We start from the raw sequence: 17,129 nt of genomic DNA, 5'->3' as shown, positions 1-17,129 counted from the left end.
TATTACCTCCCAGCATGTCTCCCTCTCCACACATATCAAGGCTCAGCTGAAATGCTCTCATCTCAGGAGACAGTTCTCCCATGTCTATTCTTTAACCCTCATTACATCCTATGTTGATACAAACCCTAAGCCCCCAGTAAGTGACAGCAGGGGCTGCATCTTAATCAGCCTTGTCTCCCCACGGTGCCGAGTGAATGTCTTCAGCACAGACAGCATCTGCTGCTCTCCACGGGACTGTCTGTCCTCAGTCGGCCTGTCAGTAGCTTAGAAATCAAAGAACTAGGAACTTTACAACTATTATGTAACCCTAGAAATGCTTTATAAGAATGATTTCCAACATTATTAAAGTTTCAGATTTTATAATTAGCAGTTAAAAATCTGCCAAAGCAGAGCCCTGTGATCACTCTGAAACTAAAGTACAAGGCGACACCCGTGCAGCCTGGTGTTCTGCATTTTGCCTCGTTCCCACCTGGCCCCTGCCCACACTGTGCTCTAGTTCTTCAGTTATCTTTATTTGTATGGTACAGAAATCTGTTCCTAAAATGATACCACATGGATAGTTCCCAAGTAGTTTTCAAAACTGTGTATGTGGACTGTATCAATCAGAGAAGGAATCAGTTTTTGTAGGAATGTCCAGTTCACAAGGGCTGGTGTGGCGTCACTCTGTCAAGGACCCTTCTAACAGGACTTGCATTTTCTCACTCAGTTTTAGTAGTGGTACGTATATAATGGTATTGAAGAGATACTGCAGCCAAAACTTCTTGTTGAAAAATTACCACTCTGGGAAAGAGAGCCCAAGCATTGATAATTTTTGGTATTCTGCAGGGAAGAAACCACCACATTCAGTGGAACTTGGGAGGCAATCAGTGAGCGGTAGGAAAGCCAGGTTCAAAACCCAAGAGCCTCTCTCTTCTAGGCTTCATTTCCACATTTTTAAACTGAGGGACTGAAATTATATTATTCATAGGGTTCTTCCTTAAATGTTTTTTTTCCTTCTCTTAACAGAAATGCTAATATACTTTCGAAATAACTTAATGAAAACGTTTTTCATTTCCATCATGGGTGACATATTAGGAGGACTTGGTATGGGGATCTGACCTTGCACGATCCATAGGAAGTGCCAATGTAGTCTCTCTAAGGCTGCACTGCCTGATGCTGGAACTTGAAGTCCACAGGACAGGCAGCCAGAAAGGATGTAAAATCAGGGAGAACAAGAACAAGAACAGGAACCCACAGGCATGAGCTGGAGGCCCAGAAGGACACATTATCTGTGTCTGTTAATTCTGACCTGGATGGTGTGGACGTCCTGCAGAAACTGAGACCCTTCCCTCATCAGGAAGCTGAAGGATGATCCACAAGTAAAGTGGAATAGTTGCAGGCCCAGGTGCTGACACCAGTGAGGTGAGCCAGCAGATAAGTGAAAACGTGAGCTACAAAGTGGCTGCTGCCTCATTCTGGCCCTCCAAATCTTGCCTAAGAATTTGTGGCTCACTCTAATGACCATAGAGAAGGGAATCCTGGGAAACGTAGTTAAGTCTAGCCAAGCTGATACATTACAGTGGTTGTTAGAGGATGGTGGGATTTCAGGTGACCACTACTTTGTATTTTTACATGTTTAATTCTTCACAACGAACATGTATTATTTATATAACCTGAAAAATGTATAAAGCTATTCTCTTTGAGGAATAACATCTTCCTTTACTAAAAGGAATTATTAAGAATTGGAGGTTCACTATTAAGTTATGTATTATAGAGTGGAACACCATAGCTTTCATCTGAAAGTATAAAAAGGATGCCCATGTTTAATTCTTCTTTTGCCACTTAGTTGTCAACTTTGGCTCCAAGCTCTAAAAGTCAAGATGAATGAAGCACTAAGGTAAAGCAGTTTGTCAATCACTGGGTCCCTTGCATGCAGGAGTGCCCTTTAAGTTACAGTACCCTGCCCAGTCTAAGTGGTGCTGCTGTGGATGATGTAACTCACTGCAACAGCAGAGTCTGGCTCACCGGGAGTCACTCCCCTTGGACAAGGAATCCTTTTTTGGAGTGTGTAGAATTCTGCTGTGTTGATAGGCCACAAACACATTGAGAGTAAAGAAAAACTAATATGCACACTTTAACACCCGTGTAGTGTGCTAAGATTTAGACTCAGCATTCCCAAATTGGAAAAGTTGGGTGGCCTCTTAGATGTTACCTAGAGGATGAGCCTCAAACCATTTCCCAAGCTTAGCACACGTGATGGTTTCACTTGCCCAGCATGCTTCCTTGGGCCTTTCTGGGGGTATGCCACTGACAAGGTGTTAACTAGAACCCTAACCCCTCTCTCTCCTACTCAGGAAAACACATCAGAAAGTAAGTGAATGAAAGCAATGTACAGATGACTTTCAGTCTGCAGGAACTTAAAAGATAAGCTTTGAAATGTAAACCATTAGAGTAGTTGTAATCCCCCCGAGTGTCACTATACTATGGTTAAAACAGTGTGGCTGCCAAAATTATATGCATGTGAAATCACCCATTACTGTATGGGTGTGAGAAGATAATAGAACTAGTATTTATCTCATCCTTTAAAAATTAGTATTTGCTTTATAACAATACTGAATATTAGTCCATGTGTATAATTTATAAATAACTACCCATATAATGGGCACACATGCTAAAACATTTTCTGACTGGGGTGCAAAACCAAAAAATTTATGAAACCATCAACCTAAAAGAAAGGGAAACTCAATCCCTTTATTAAAATGCAAACTATAGAAAAGAATTAGTGTATGTCCTGGGAGAGTTACAGTGGAGCAAAGCCGCAGGAAATGGGAGGAAGATGTGTAATGAGCCCAGCACGCACAGGATGTAAGCTCTGTAATTTTCTAAACCTGTGTCACTAGGAAGAGCAGAATCTGCAATCATTCACTGGAAACATGGATGATCTTGACGACTTTATGCTAAGTGAAATAAGCCAGTCACAAAAGGACAAATACCGTATTATTCCACTGACATGAGGAGTACGAGTAGGTAGATTCAGAGACAGAAAGCAGAATGGTGGTTGCTGGGGGTTAGGGAAGTAGAAATGGGGAGTCAGTGTTTAATGGGGACAGAGTCTCACTTTGGGGGGATGAAAACGTTCTGGAGATGGATGGTGGTGGTGGCTGCACAACAACGTGAATGTACTTAATGCCATTGGACTGTACACTCAAAGTGGTTAAAATGGTAAATTTTATGTCACACATATTTTACCACAAAAACCTCCACATTTTAAAATCACTGAAGAAGTCAATATGGGAAACAAAGTACTGAATGCTAAAGATTTTTTTCAGCTAAGAGATAAGTACATATCTCTCCAAGCTCAAGGTCTAGATTGAGCACAATCGCTGTGAGTCTTACTAAAGGACAACCACGGTTTTAAGAACAGTGTCAGAGAGGTTACCTTGTGGCCCTCCTTTGCTCGATGCCTAGCTCTTCCACTTTCTGGTACTGATGAAAGGTCTCTTTTTCTCAGCTGAGCCCAGCCCCGTCATTCATAATAGACGAACGAGAAGTCCCAGAAACCTGTTCTGTTTGGGAAGGTTTTCTTTTGTTCTAGGCTTCGGTGGTTAATATGCTTGACAAATTTCAGAGTCTCTCTATCTCTGTAGACCAATGCCAAAGAATTGTTCTCTGGATTCACTGTTAGCAGCTGAAACAGGCAAATATAATGACACATCAGAACACAGAGCTTATTCTCAACTCTTTTCTTCAATGACTCATCACTGAACAGATGGTTTCCGTAGCAAGTTTTTAAGTCTGGGGTAGGGGGACAGTAAAGAGTCTTTACTAGGAAGAGCTATTGCTCCAGCTGTCAAGGCATTTTCCAACAAACCCTGATCCACTACATACCCAGGAAGATTTTACCTAATGCACTTATTTCCTATTATGTTGAAAAATTAATGGGAATGTACCATGGCTCTTAATTTATTTGGAATTTCTCAGGGTAGAAGAAATAAATGCTTGTTGATTACCCTTTAGCATCTTTATTCCATGCCAAGTGCTTTCTACTAGAAATCAGACCACTGCCAGGCAGAACAACATGGATTTACCAGAGTTAAAGACACTGGAAGAGGGTAATAAAAGTGGTTTTTGGAGAAGGAAAGTGTCCGCAAGACTAAAAAGACAGTTTGCTATGACAAGCAACTTACCTCTTCATCTTCCCCTTTGGCAATGTAGGAAGTAAAGCCACCATACTCTGGCTCCCAGCCTTAGAGGGGAAAACAAATAGCATTCAGAAAGCTCTCACTGTGTGTTACGCCTCCTGCTGAAACCACGGATCCCATGCTCCGTGAACAGGGCAACTGGGAGTTCAGCAGTAACCAACTCTATGACTTATGAGCCTGATTTTACCATTCAATCAACATTAAATAATTGAAAACTAAGAATTAAATGTAAAACTTAAGGACAATTACATAAAAGCTATAGAGTGGGGAGGGGGGCATTTTTGGAGGGAAATTATGGTTTGCTCCATCTCCCATACCCTGGTCAGACATAAATCCTACTATGTGTTGGGACCAAAATTCACAACCCCTAAGATCCCTTCCAATTCTGAACTCCTGTGATCTGAGATCCTGGACAAGGTAAATACTCCGAACTGGTTCAGTTGGAGCGGTGCACCAGGAGAGACTGCCCCCTTAAGGAAACAATTCACTGCTTCCCAGCCTCCCTCTTACCTTCACAGCCACAGTAAAGAAGTAAGTCCAGGGCAAATTCAGTCTTGCTGTTGTCATGGATTAAAGTGTAGTGACCGGTCTTCCAACACCTCAGTTCCCCCTGACATGTGGGAACACTTGATTCTAAGAAAAAACAGAAGGCCAGAAAAATACTAAAATAATCTTAATACTAAAATAACCTTATAAAGAAAAGCTTTATAGCTCTTCTTTAGATGGTAAACTTGTGAACAGTGACCTTTCTCATTTACCTCTGTGCTCTCCCCTGGCTCTGGCCAGGGCCTTGCATACAGCAAATGCTCAATAAAAGAATAAAGCACCTTTTGGTTGCTTGTATCAAATTTTCTTCCAAGTTGCACGTTCCCATAAAAATGAAACCAAAAAGGAAAAGAAGTGGAGAAATACTCTTATTTCTAGATATCTGTGATGCCAAAGTGGCAGTTCAGTCAGTATGGGAGACTACAGAATATGAGTTATGTTGTTTGTAAGGTTAGCACCTAACACTGCTGGTCTCATTTCCATGGTATCCACCCCCCTTTTCTTTGTTCTTCTGACTGCACAGGGTTCTTCTCAAGAAATCAGATTGGAGGCCTGGCCGGCATGGCTAAGTGGTTGAGCATCGACCGATGAACAAGGTCACCCTACGATTCCTAGTCAGGGCACATGCCCGGGTTGCAGGCTCTATCCTCAGTAGGGGGCATGCGGAAGGCATCTGATCAATGAATGACTCATGACAGTTCAATCTCTCCCTTCCTCATTCTGAAATCAATAAAAAAAGAAAGACATCAGAGTGGAAGCAGGACAGGAAAACTGACCAGAGGAACTGGGGAACAGACTTTCTAATTTGATTTCATAAGGGCTGTAACATTTAGTTGAATTTGTAGCTGCTCAGTTAATGGAGCCAAAATTCCCACAGAAACATTACCTCTTAAATTTATTATATTTTTCTTTCCTCTACTTTTAATAATTCCCTCTCCCTCTTTGTCCAAATTCCAGTAAGTTTTTCTTAGTCTGTTATTGGTCCTTAGCAGAAATAAGCTGCTCACCTCGTCTACTTTATGTTCTTGTATTTGGGAGTAATTTTAGGCAAAGCCAGTCATTTCTCTCCACCATGTGTACTGATAAAATGTACAAGCTGTTCCTCCTATTTGGAATACTCTTCCTGCAAATCCTTCCAGTCATTCAGATCTGAGCCTAGCTGACAGCTTCTCAAACAGGCTTTTCCAGATTGCCTATTCACCTAAGAGGCCATTCTGCCAATCCTTAGCACATAACCCTACTGAAATGATCTGCATAGCATGTATAATTATTTGACGTTTTCTAGTTGTTGGTGCACACATTTAATCTCTATCCTCTCCTTTGAGGATGTAAACTCAAGAACAGCAGGGACCTTGTCTGTTTTGTTCTCCAGCTCTTGAAATAGGACCTAGCAAACAGCAGATGCTCAAGAAATACTTGTTGAATAAATGATTGAATGGCGAATGCTTAATGGAAACCCAGGACACGTCGTAAAAGCAGCTTACTTTCCTTGGCTTCATCTTCCTCTGGCTCTGGGTCTGTCTGTTCATTGCTCTGCTGGCCATTGCTGCTGACAGCCACTGGATTATTCTCTGGCTCAGAGGAGCTATAGCTTGTCCCTTCTTCAGTGCTATCCGGAGCACAGGCTGCTTCTCCCTCTTTTGTGTCCTCCATCTCATCTTCTTCTGAAGGGGCCAAGAAGTGAAGTTTCAGGCCTGTGAAGTTGGACAGCAGCAAGAACAGTGCCTCGGAGCGAAATAATGTCATGCAGTCCTTGAGTATGTCAGGAAGCGTGCTCTCCTCAGCTTTCTCATAAAACCTGGAAAGCAGCAATGGCAATTTCATCAAAGCCACAGATGTAAAATTACTCATGGAATAAAAGCTGATTCTTAGCTTTGTACCTCTCTCCCTAATTCTTGGCATAGCTTATTAAAGCATGTGTTGTTACAACAGTGAGATTTTATTCAGACCTGCTACTGGATGTCCCTGGGAACCAGACATCATTAGGGAAAATGTCCTATTACTGGAGGTGAGCCTTGCAGACAGACAGGCAGGTGCCAAATGCAGAAGCAAATGTCTTGGATGATGGGTTCTACCTTTTGTTAGGGGGCCCTCGGCTGCTCCATTTCACACCTCCTTTCTCCAAAGCCTCAAAGACTGCCGCAAATTTCTCAGGCTGGAAAAGGAGCAAAGAAGAAGCAGTCAGCAACTCTCCCCATGACCCCACACTGGTCTTGCAGGCATCACGGCTCTGCAGAATCATCTGGCTGATTCTTAAAGGGGTCAGCTGACTCTCATCCCTTTCACACAACAGTCCCCAGTCCTGTTATGGTGAAACCAGAGCAAAGATGGAATAAATCATCATAAAACTTTAGATAAGAGACCCAAGTGTCTATTTGGGCCATTTCCTTAAATAGTTGTTTATCTTATGTCAAATTGCTCAACCTCTCAAACTCCTTCCTTCAGAAGATGAGGATTATAATACAGACTTTTTAATTCATAAGATGTAAGGGGGAAAAAATTAAACTGCAGAAGAGTCAATGTCATTACAGTGAAAATCTATATAACAACATGGATTCTCTAGGCCTCAGCTCAGTTCCATCATTTAATCAACATTCTAAACTTAAAATGTCAAGTTCAGTACAAGAAGCTGATTAACCTACTGACATTCTCCCCAGGAGCTTTCTATGTACTTGCTTAATGCAATTTCCCACGGAGGATTCTGAAACAGAAGGCCTAGCAGCCAAGTAGGAAAAGGATCCCAAAGCACGTTTAGAGAAGCTGAATCACACAGGGTTAAACAAGCTTATTTCCTATAAAATTTCTTAAATTCCTTAATGTGTTATTTTCAGCTATAAAATTCTGAGACACAGTATGTGTTGTCTCAACCTTTTTTTCATGGAGGAACTGCTCTTGGGACTGTGATGCCATGGGACTCAGGGTCAACTGTGAAGCACCACACCCCAGCGTATGAGATCTCGTCTGGCACTCACAACTCTTCAAGACGGACAAGGCAGGTTTAAGGCTCAAGGATTGAGTGATTTGGTCAGGCTAGTAAGTAAGAGCCAGGACATGAATATAAGGTATCTGACTTCTGCTTTAGCACTCTCCCCACTACAAAGTGCTGCCTCATCACTGTCAAACATTCATCAATAGGTGCTGATCAACTAGCAATCTGTCTATCACTAAAAGTAATAGTATGCACCAGAGTCTTCAAATAAATAGGAAGGGAATTCACACAACTCTCAGTGTAGAAGCTTCTCCCTCTCTGTGTGTACCATTAGGATTCTAGAGAATGGGAATACCTAAGGGACTCTTAACACACTTAGCACACAGCCAATACCAATGTTAGCTGTTAACATCATTTCTGTATTACTTTACTTGAAGGAGGAAATAACATAATAAACATTCTAACCAGGAACAAAACAAGAAACAAAAACTCTCCTGATGATGCCTATTCACCCACCCAAGGAGCAAGACTGCATGCCATACCAGATACACTGGGCAGGATGTGCACACCTACCTTAAGGAACTCCTTTAGGAGAATTTCAGACTGTTGTTCAAACTCTTCTTGAATTTGAATTTGGTAATCCATGTCCAGATAAGTAGGGTTGATCCACTCATATAAAATTTCATGCTTAAAAAGGAACAGATGCAAAAGGTGAGTTAATAATTCCTATTTTTTTTTTTTTTTTAAATATATCTTTATTGATCTCAGAGAGAGGAAGAGAGAGGGAGAGAGAGAGGTAGAAACATCAATGATGAGAAAGTCATTGATTGGCTGCAGCCCGCAACCCAGGAATGTGCCCTGACCGGAAATCGAACCCTGATCTCCTGGATCCTAGGTTGATGCTCTGCTGCTGAGCCACGCCCAGCTGGGCCCTATTGCTTTTGTTTTCACATCATTTCACAGTAGTAAAATAGCATATGCAAATCCTCAACTTACAATTGTCTCCTTGTTAAACATAAAGTGCTGGGAAACTGCCTGAGAAGGACACTAGCCACAGTTTATCTAAGAAAAGGGGAAGGGCAAGCTCAAAATCTAGTTTCATTATCAGGAATGGCCACTTTCAAAACCACAAAAACAAATGATATGCTATAGCTGCCAAGATAAGAATCTGCAACAGGCATTTATCCTTACATCTTGCGGGATATGAGGACTCCGAGGTATGGGAGGTTCAAAGTAGTTGGGAGGCCTGGTCAGTGAAGGACCATGAAACCAGCCGCTTATAGACAGACGTGACTTTTCTTCAGACAGGACTTCAGACACCTGAAAGGACAAGACCAGCGGTACATCAACCCAAAGATTGAGGAAGATAACCAGGAAAGGCCCACTAACTTTGGGATCCTTCCCGTTAGGTGTGAAAACAGTCTGGCCAGGCAAGTCCAACAGAAGGCTGTCACATTTAGATAATGGGTGACTAAAACGCGTGATCCTTAGTGCTCTATGTATTTGTGGGTTACAATCTTTACCTGGTGAAAGGACACTGGAGACACTTCAAAGAAAACCAGTGTGTTCCATGAAGGGATAAGAGACTTGACAATCTGCTTCGGCTGAAAATGTTCTGCACCAGGAGAGAACATGTCCGTAAATATGATTTCGTTATCATTTACCACTTCCAGGCTACCCCGTTTCACCTTGACAATCCTCAGATTTCTAAGTGTAACTATTTGTACCCTTCTAGTCCCCAAATGCCAGCTCTTCCAGCTGTTTCACTCATACTTGCTAGTTCTGCCAGGTGACACCTGTTCTTCCTTACACTTTCCCTCTGCTGTTGGAGAAGGGCTGAAAGTTTCCTGGAGTCAGCCTCTGGGGTCAGTCATTACAATAAAAAGCCATGACTTCCTGTCAAATGGACTGCTCCTGGCAGATTCACAGAAATGGGCAGCTGTACATGCGCTCTGCTACCCTTCCATGGTCTGTGTTCAGAAGTCAGGTCTGACTACTCCTCTTCTAAATCAACTCTAACTTATTTCCGGAGTAATGATTATCTCAGGTACAACTTAGGGAGGTGGTTTTCAGGGCTGGCATTAATTCCTCCTGCAGTTGTCACTGTAACCGATGGCTTCCATCTCCTTGGAGAAGTACAGACATTGTACATGAGGATTGGGAAGTGGCTATGGGTGTTGATGAGCATGTGTGTGTCTTACCGTCAACGTTGTACAGGTCCAGGGTGCCCCCCAAGCTCCTGTCCCAGGGAGGAACCAGGTAAAGAATGAAGGCGATCCGGCGCCCCTCCAGCTCATCATCGTGGCAGAGCAGGGCATCTGCAAGTTGAATGCACAGCTGCATGTCCCTGTGCAGACAAGGAGCAGCTGGGACCTGAGCTTGCATTTATGTCACTCCACCTGACATTCATCTGTAATGTCAGCTTCTCCAGCCTTAAAATGACACTGATTTCTCCTTTATAATTATAGAAATAAAACTGTCAACTCTAAAAACACAGAACAGCGCATATGTGGTTAGACCCAGAGAGAATCGCTAACAATATTTTTTATTTTTTAATCCTCACCCAAGGATATTTTTTCCATTGCTTCTCAGAGAGAGTGGAAGGGGGAGGGAGAGAGAGAGAAACATCAATGTGAGAGGGACACATTGGTTGCCTCCTGCACGTGCCCTGATCAGGACTGGGAACTGAGCCTGCAACCGAGGTATGTGCCCTTGGCCAGAATTGAACCAGGGACCCTCAGTCCTCTGGCTGACGCTCTAACCACTGAGTCAACTAACAATATTTGGCCAACAATATTTTTACATATTTCTTAATACTCTTTCTACATACATGTGTTTCCTTTTGAAAAAAATGGTATCCTCCAGTGGTGGTTCTGTGGCCTGCTTTTTTTTTTTAAAATATATCTTTATTGATTTCAGAGAGAGGAAAGGAGAGGGCGAGAGAGAGATAGAAACATCAACGACAAGAGAGTCATTGATTGGCTGCAGCCTGCAACCCAGGCATGTGCCCTGACTGGGAATTGAACCCTGATAGCCTGGATCCTAGGTCAACGCTCAACCGCTGAGCCATGCCCGGCTGGGCTGTGGCCTGCTTTTTAAATTTATTACTACACGGGAAGTGTCTTTCCATATCAATATATATACCTGCCATCTTTTAATGGCTGCGTATTCATTCTACTCTATGGATTATGAATTACCTCCCTCCTTCTTTAATCAATCTTCTGTGTTGTTTCCACTTCTTGTCTATTAAGAAAGAATGTTTCAGTGGACATTACTGCACAAAGATCTTTTTGTACCCATTCCCATTAATTTCTTGAGTTGAACTTCTAAAATGCATGAGGTGGGCCTGAGCAAGGTAAGAGACGCGCAGAATGGGAGAGGAAGGGATGCTACGGCGAACTGAGATCATTCACACATGAAGGAACTGTTTTGATAAATAAATACATTAAAGATAATGGAATCCAGGTTTCTCACTGTCAAAGAAGGGAATTACAAATATGGAAGAGGAGAACTCTAGAATGAACCTGGTGCTGTTGAATTAGGCCTGGAGGAATCAATGTGAATTCAGTTTCCTTTATCTATATATACCTATACAGATATTCATATAGATACCTAGATATAAACACAGATATAAAGAAACACACAAATGTAAACACATGCACATGCATACATATATTTGCTACCTCCTTCCACTGAAAGGATCTTGGAGCAGTGATACCCTAATAGCAAAAACACCTTGAATCCAGATCTTCACTAAAAGGAACCAGGACTCTTTGGAAGAATGGCTAACTCCAAGTCTGGAGTTTAGGAAATGTAAGATAAATCTGGAAAATCTTGTTTTGCCAGAAAGTAAGATATAAATGAATTATAGGGATATCTAAAGGACACAGAAGTCAGTTGAAAGGGCTTCCCTTGATCTAATCAGGGACAACATGAACATCAATATAATGATTAGTAGTAACCGATAAATAGCCATTACATAAATAGTTAATTCATAAATCCACACTGACATAAATAAATGGAAAAAAAAATAAATGGAGAGAGGAAAAGGTTGTCTTGTAGTAGAATGACAACTAATAAATGTAGAAGGAATGATATTATTGCAGAAATCACCATTTGGCAACCTGTATAGTAATAATTTAGCAAGAAATATCAGTGGATGCTAAAACAAGTGAATGAAAGTTTGATGAAAAATTTACATACTTTTAAAGTATCCCCACAAAACAGTTAACTTACACACAGAAAAAGGACAAGTTTACAAGAGAAAAACTTGATGTCAGCCACCACCTTAATTAAGTGATCAAAGTTATCAATACACACAAACTGTGTACCACTTGATAGGATGGAGAAAAAGAGCACATAATTCTGGCCCTAGCCAGTTTTGCCCAGTGGTTAGAGCATCAGCCCACAAACTGAAGGGTCCAGGGTTTGATTGAGGCCAAGGGTATGTACCTTGGTTGCAGGCTTGATCCCCAGCCCTGGTTGGGGCACGTGTGGGAGGCAACCAATCAATGTATCTCTCTCACACTGATCTCCCTCCCCCCCTTCCACTCTCTCTGACAAAGCAATGGAAAAAATATCCTCAGGTGAGGATTTTAAAAAAAAAGAAGCACATAATTCTGTAATATTCCTGCCAAAAATGCATAGCTTGAATCTAATCATGAGGAAGCACCGACAAACCAAAATTGAGGGAAGTTCTACAAAATAACTCCTCTGTAAATCTGCAGCAGCATCAATATCATCAAAATTGAGGAGAGATGAAGGAACTGTTCTAGATTAAGGGAGACTAAAAGAGACATGACAAGTAAATGTGATGTGCCATCCTGGACTGGATCCTTTTGTTGTGAAGGACCAAATGATGGAACTAAATGGAGCCTGTGGATTATATGGGAGTAATGTATCAATCTTTAATTTTCTGATTTTGATGGTTTATCACTATCATGTAGGAGAATGCCCTTGTTGTAGGAATTACTGAAGTTATTGATGGTAGTTTACCACAAACGTAACCTACTTTCAAGTAAAATAGGAAAAAAATGATTTGTACTATTTGTGCCGCTTTTCTGTAAGTTTGAAATTATTTCAAATTAAAAAGAAAAAATAAAGTTACAAAAGGCCATTGACATGACTCTTCATGTGTATCACTAAGTTATCCTCAAAAAGTTGCTATCGAGTTCAACGTCCAGGACAGGAGTTAAACCCAAACCAAAACCAAACCAAACAAACCCAACCCTTTTCCTCCCAGGTAAAATACCAAACATGTTTTAAAAAAGACTTGTATATGCTCAGAAAGGGAACTTGGAAAATGCACCCCAAACTGGTGACAATGGATACCTCTGAAGAGAAGGGGGGCCAAGGAGCAGTGAAGGGGACAATCAAGGTTTACACTGTATTCTTCTATATTGTTTGCATTTTTTTCCTTAAGAGTGTATTCACTTATTACCTTCAAAATTAAAAAAAGAAAAAATGACACTGAAGGAGACATTTGTTCCCTAAGAAATCTAAGAGGAGAGTTTATAATATCACCTCTGAATTTCCCACTATTGTATGGAAAGTTGGCACGTATATGTTATCAGCATTTTTCTGAAAATATGGTCAATAGCTTTCACCATGTTCCCAAAGTGAACCACTGCCTTACACCTTCCAACATGATGGGCATTTCTGCATATGAGCTGGGTCAGATCTTTCTTATTAAGATCCTAATGTTACACAGGGACCCAGTCTAGGATTTTGATACATTGACACTGTTTCAACAGTTTCGTTAACACCTTTAAATCTTACAGACCTCAGGGTTTTACCAGGCTTACCTGAGAATTCATATTTAGCACAGGACATATCAATGGTTGATTCCAGGTCAATCTTGGAGATGTCAGAAAGCCAAGCCCGGAAATCTTCAAAGAGAATTTTCCTAGAAATGTAAACAAGAAAGCTTGTGACGCCACAGTGTGGGCACATTTGGATGTATGCCGCAACTGCTGTTTCCTGGAGGTTGTTTATTCAGGAGGTCCATTTCCAAGGGTCTTCCCCACTTTAAACTTGCGTAGTTTAGGACTAATAATCCCAGAGCACATCCTTAATTATTTTCTCAAGATAAATTCTTATAAGTGCAATTACACTACAAAAAGTTAAGCCTAATTTTAAGGGTTTTGATACAACTTTCAGAACCACTTCTAAGAAAGATTGCAGCAGTGTATAAAGGTATCTATACTTCTGTCAACACTGGAGTTTTTGTTTTTCATATTTTCCAGCCTAATATGTGAAGAATGGTGTTGATATGGTGTTAATGTGTTTTCTTGATTACTAACAAGCTTGAACATTTTATCATTGAGAATTTGGACTCTGGAGTCAGATAGACTCGGGTTTGTATCTTAGCTCCCTCCATTTTTACCTAGGTGGCCTTGAAGAAGTTACTTAATTTCTCAGAGGCTGTTTCCTCCTCTACAAAATGGGATAAAAATGTCAACAGAGATTGTATGACATAACATTTAAAGTATTTATTAGTCAGCATGGCACATATTAGGCACCCAACAAATATGATTACTTGTTTACCTTAAAGCACAGATGTGAGGCTCTCTTCTCTTCTTCAAATCATCAGACTTGATCATGAAAAGAGAACAAAGGGATTTCCTTCATACATGAGACACACGGAGGAGAGAAGTTTAGTAAGTACTCTGGCAGTCTAGCATTGTGGTTAAGAGCCTGGACTTTGAAGATATAATTCATGAGATAAAACTGATGTAACAAAATGATCATTTTAATTATTTGAAAGTGGCAATGCAGGACATACTGCAATGGAGAGCGTGCTGCAATATATTAAACCACCTAAACAAAGACATGAACTCAAATGGTTATTATCTTCCAATGTATAATTCTCTTAAGTATACCACTCCCTAAAATGCACTTAATGTACTTATTTACTGTTTACAATGTAATTATTTATTGGCTTACCATATTTCTTGACTGTCACCATCACTATCACCTCTATTACAGTATTTTAGGTTTTAAAGTCTTATAAGGCAGGAACTGGCAGACTCCATATAATAATTATAGCACCGAACACATAGTTAACACTCAGTAAGCTTATATTAAATGAATGAATGCTTTTAACAACATCAAGGCAAGGACCCTCCACGGCAAATCCAATCTAAAACCTCAAGCCTAAAGATACTGAATGATTTTTGCAAATAATAAAGTTCTGAGTAGAAGAACTAATGGTAAAGGGTATAAATACCTGCTGGAACTTATATAAATCATTATACTTTTCATGGAAGTCCAAGTTCAAAAGTTCCTTCTGTAGCCCTTCCAAGAAGTTTTGGCTTGGGATGAAGTTTGGGATCACACAGTGAAGAAAGGGGTCCATGTCCATGACAATGGCTTCTGTTGGGAAGAAAACATTATGGCTTATTTTTCTTTTGTATTTTTGACCATTGAGTATCATAGTATAGAGAATACTATGGTAATGAATTTTCAGAAACCTAGTACCTAAAGTCTACGATTCGGAGGAAGAATGATAAGCTCTTCCTTTTTTTCTTTACCCACTCAACACTACTTTTTAATGATACTGTGCTTAAAATATTAGGCCTTAAAATGAGTACAGGTGATATAGCTAAGGTAAGGTTCCTGCTCTTCAGGGTGGGAGTGGTTTAGTTTAATGTTTACTTGTTGAATTGAATGTATTTTACAGTCTTAATTTATTTTCCCCAAAATTTAAAATGAGAGTAGCAAATTAAAAATGAGAATAGCAACACTGGCTGGCAATTTTCCTTCAACCCTCTTTCTTTTCCTAAGTTACTCTCTAAGGCAGTTACAACATACATATTCTTTTTGTTATTGTTTTTTTAAAAAGAAAAAAATCAGTTCAGGCATAACCCCTTCTAATTCCTTGATTTCTATTTCAACATTTTACCCACTGCCTCTAGTGGGTTAGATTATGTACCCCTCTAATAATCACCACCACCTACCAAGTGCCAAGCACAGGGGTGCTTTGCATGCATTATCTCATTTAATCCTTTCCACAACTCTAAGCGAGACATGATCACTATCTCCATCCCACAGATGAGGAAACTGAGAAGTCCTCGAGTGTATAGAGCTTTCACTTTAAACAATGAGCTATCACTTTCTTTTTTTTCAACTATGCTGGCATCTGGTATAGTAAACAAAAGAGTTGGTATGAACCAGGCCTAGAATGCCAACCAGCTACCGGCTGCCGTTCTCCCAGTAGTGTAACACTGGCCTAGGTACAAGGCAACAGCCTACAGCTGGGAGCTATCACTTTCTCATCTGAGCCCCTAGGACTCACCTCTTCAAAGCACTTCACTGAGACAAAAATCACAGCAAACTTTAGAAGGGAAAGTATGATGGACGAATTAAGCAGAGTTTTTATCTTATAAGGTGATATGTGAAGCTGAGGTTGGAATAGTTCATTGTAGGTTCCTTACTTGGGCAACACACCTTTACTTCCATATTTCATAGGTCACGTGGTTGAACTATATTGGCGTAAAAAGCCGACTATGTTCAAGGGCCGGCTACTAGCAGCTCAAATGCTCTGATCACACCATCATGGGACAACGGAGCATTATCTTTAGAGGAATCTATCACTTAAGCCACCCATATATATGTCTAAATGTTTACTGGTCCTTACTCAGGAAAACATTTATAGTTGCACACATGCATTAGCTTATTAATCTCATCCAACATCTTTTCGAGGTAAGTACTATTAGTTATCCCATTTTACAGAGGAAGGAACTGAAGTTTTAAAAAGTTAAACCCACTGACGAGGATGCACAACTAGCAGAGAGGATTCGAACTCAGAAATCCTTGATTCCAGAATTCAACTATGAACTTTCACGCCCTCTACTTCTCCTAACTCTCCGGCCTACATTTCTCTTCTTGGGTTTCTAAATCCAAACTGAACTTGGAATGAAAGCAGGGCAGCAGGACAGGCAGGAGGGTCAGAGGTGGCCAAAGCCACGCTGTCTCCAAGAGCCTCTATCCTCGTGGGTCCGCTGCCCCGGGCTCGGCTCGAGTGCCAGGACTTTCAGAGGCCCCCAGACGCCGCGCGGTGGCTCCCCCTTCACCCGGTTACCGTGACTGAACGGCGTCCTGTGGCTCCAGGCCTCGGCCATCTGCTTTTTCAAGCTTTCTTCCGTGACAGCGTCCGAAAACTCCACCATCACCTCCTTCTTTCTCTTTTTCCCGGCCCGGCCCGGGTTGGGCTCAGCGGGCCGTTTCCCATTCATCTCCTCATAAACTATAGAGCCACACGGCATAAATCAAGCAGCTACTTCCCTACTGAGACTATAATTCCCAGAATGCGCTCTTTCCCAGCACCATCCAGTAGGAAGCATCAAAGTAAGAGGAGGCGGAACCCATGCCTGACTTACCAATGGGAGCTCCAGATATTGCGACCACCCACCATCCAGCAGCCCAATAGTGCTCGGCCTGGCTGGCCACCGCCTCTCTACTTCCTGCCGCCC

At 41.3% G+C, this 17,129-nt stretch overlaps 1 protein-coding gene across 1 annotated transcript; it reads right to left on the bottom strand.

Annotated features, from left to right (window-relative positions):
* Positions 1–2,705: 2,705 nt before the first annotated feature.
* Positions 2,706–16,926, bottom strand: OGFOD1 (2-oxoglutarate and iron dependent oxygenase domain containing 1). Its single transcript, XM_016221045.2, has 13 exons — positions 16,739–16,926; positions 14,885–15,030; positions 14,203–14,249; positions 13,461–13,561; positions 9,858–9,974; positions 9,180–9,271; positions 8,848–8,976; positions 8,230–8,343; positions 6,803–6,882; positions 6,212–6,525; positions 4,692–4,814; positions 4,167–4,225; positions 2,706–3,667 (listed from the first exon to the last, which is right to left on the bottom strand). Exons 1-13 carry the CDS (start codon positions 16,920–16,922, stop codon positions 3,506–3,508), a joined length of 1,668 nt encoding a protein of 555 aa, XP_016076531.2. The 5' UTR covers positions 16,923–16,926; the 3' UTR covers positions 2,706–3,505.
* Between the last annotated feature and the right edge of the window lie 203 nt (positions 16,927–17,129).

This window comes from Miniopterus natalensis, chromosome 18, assembly GCF_054644295.1.
Source record: "Miniopterus natalensis isolate mMinNat1 chromosome 18, mMinNat1.hap1, whole genome shotgun sequence".
NCBI lineage: Eukaryota > Metazoa > Chordata > Mammalia > Chiroptera > Miniopteridae > Miniopterus > Miniopterus natalensis.
Note: the sequence above shows the minus strand (reverse complement) of the source record. Positions and strands in the feature narration are given on the sequence as shown.